The 1781-nt window shown below is 33.9% G+C and overlaps 1 protein-coding gene across 1 annotated transcript; it reads left to right on the top strand.

Annotated features, from left to right (window-relative positions):
- Positions 1 to 1251: 1251 nt before the first annotated feature.
- On the top strand, positions 1252 to 1768 carry LOAG_18996 (hypothetical protein; the record flags this gene model as incomplete). The annotated part of the gene is made up of 2 exons (XM_020451655.1): positions 1252 to 1530; positions 1709 to 1768. 2 exons carry the CDS (start codon positions 1252 to 1254, stop codon positions 1766 to 1768), a joined length of 339 nt encoding a protein of 112 aa, XP_020304544.1.
- Between the last annotated feature and the right edge of the window lie 13 nt (positions 1769 to 1781).

Genomic DNA, 1781 nt, shown 5'->3' with positions numbered 1-1781 from the left:
AATGTCTAAATTAAACATGTATATGTTACTAATTAAATGATATCAATTGGTTTCACCAAGAATCCAATCTTCTTTACTATCTGGATGATCACACTCATCGGTTTCTCTAAAATAATTTAGAAATGGTAGAGTAATATTATCAAGTTCTATTATTACTGAATGATCTGTAATGTAAAATGCACACATAGCAACTGGATACCAGTTGGAATATTTCGATTCCGTTTCTCGATGTTAGTTTACGATAATTGAAATATTATATGTTTCTATAATGATTAAAGTATTTTATGACAAAAACGTGTAATACTTTAATTTTCATAAATTCTTGTCAAAGAATGAGCAAAATCTTTAAATTTTGCAATTTATAATACTATCTACAAATTCAATTTAAATTTTTCTTGTCAAATCAAATGTACTTGGAATTTCTGGAAATTTTTGCCAAAAATGATTTCCGGAAAAAAGAATCGAAGCGAAATGAAATGAAACTGCAAAAAATATTGTGAAGGCTTTGCATAAATTATTTCTCACAAAGCAATATGGCAACTGAATTGAAATTATTCATGAAGGGTTAAAGTATAAAGGATTAAAAGTGATTGTTATTATTACATTACTATAGGTTATCGATACACGTGGCTAGCCACTCCCATCAAAATTAGTATTTATATACGCGATCCCCTGCCAATAGCATACAGAAGCGGCTGGGTGGTATCTATCAAACTGTCTTCGTGAAATTTCATTTAGCAAGTTCTGTTTCATTTATTTCGACGGAGAATGGCAATTGTTTTTTAAAGTTCTGCGTCATGCGATTTTAGGAGTCCAACATGAGCACTTTCTTTATTAAACAAAATTATCGTTTTATCAAATTTGTAATTGTGCAAGTTTGCAGGAATCTGCTTTGGAATGTTTGAGATCAATCTCCAACATAAATAATTTGTTCTGTTTGTGGGAGACGTTCGTATTATACGCGCAATAAATGCGTACCGATCTCTTTTGAATGCTAATATATTTAGAAAAGTATACACTTGAAAAAGTTTTGCGCAACTGTTTCAGAATTGGCAAGAAATTATTCCCATCAAAATGCGTTTCATCTGCTTCATTCTCTTCCTCATCCAACTGAGTTACACTCAAACCATCGTAAGTTCATTTAAAGTTAAAGAATATAAGATAGCACTACAATATTTCTAAGATTTCAAACCTTCAGCGCAGTTTGAAATTGACGACTTCATAAAATTTGAGGAGCCGCAAACAGAACCGATGGATTTGCCAATGACAAGAATGATTGAAAGACGGATTGGACCATCAGATTTATCACCGCAAACAGAACCGTTGGATTTGTCAATGCCAAGAACACATATGGGGATTCATAAATTTGAGGAGCCACAAATAGAATCGTTAAATTTGTCAATGACAAGAATGATTGAGAAACGCATTGAACCAACAGATCTATCAGCGCCAAGGGGAAGTGGGAGACAAGTAGAACTCAGCGAAATTGATCAGAATGACGCAAGACCGTTGAACCTACCAGTTCAAGAAGTGAGTATGGAAAAAACAAGTACAGGAATTGAACCTAAGACATTGTCCCTTCAAAAGGAAACCTCAAGGCTGGACGAACATACGATTAACACACCTAAGAAGTCGTTCAAATGCAAAATATGCGGGAAGGGTTTTGCTCAGTCATCTCATCTGACTCAACATATGAGCATTCACACAGGTTACAAACCTCACAAATGCAAAACATGCGGGAAGGGTTTTGCTTGGTCATGGGATATGAAAAAAACATGTGA

This window comes from Loa loa, assembly GCF_000183805.2.
Source record: "Loa loa unplaced genomic scaffold supercont3.844, whole genome shotgun sequence".
Taxonomy (NCBI): Eukaryota; Metazoa; Nematoda; class Chromadorea; order Rhabditida; family Onchocercidae; genus Loa; species Loa loa.
The sequence above is the reverse complement of the archived record's forward strand: the minus strand, read 5'-3'. Positions and strand labels throughout refer to the sequence as shown.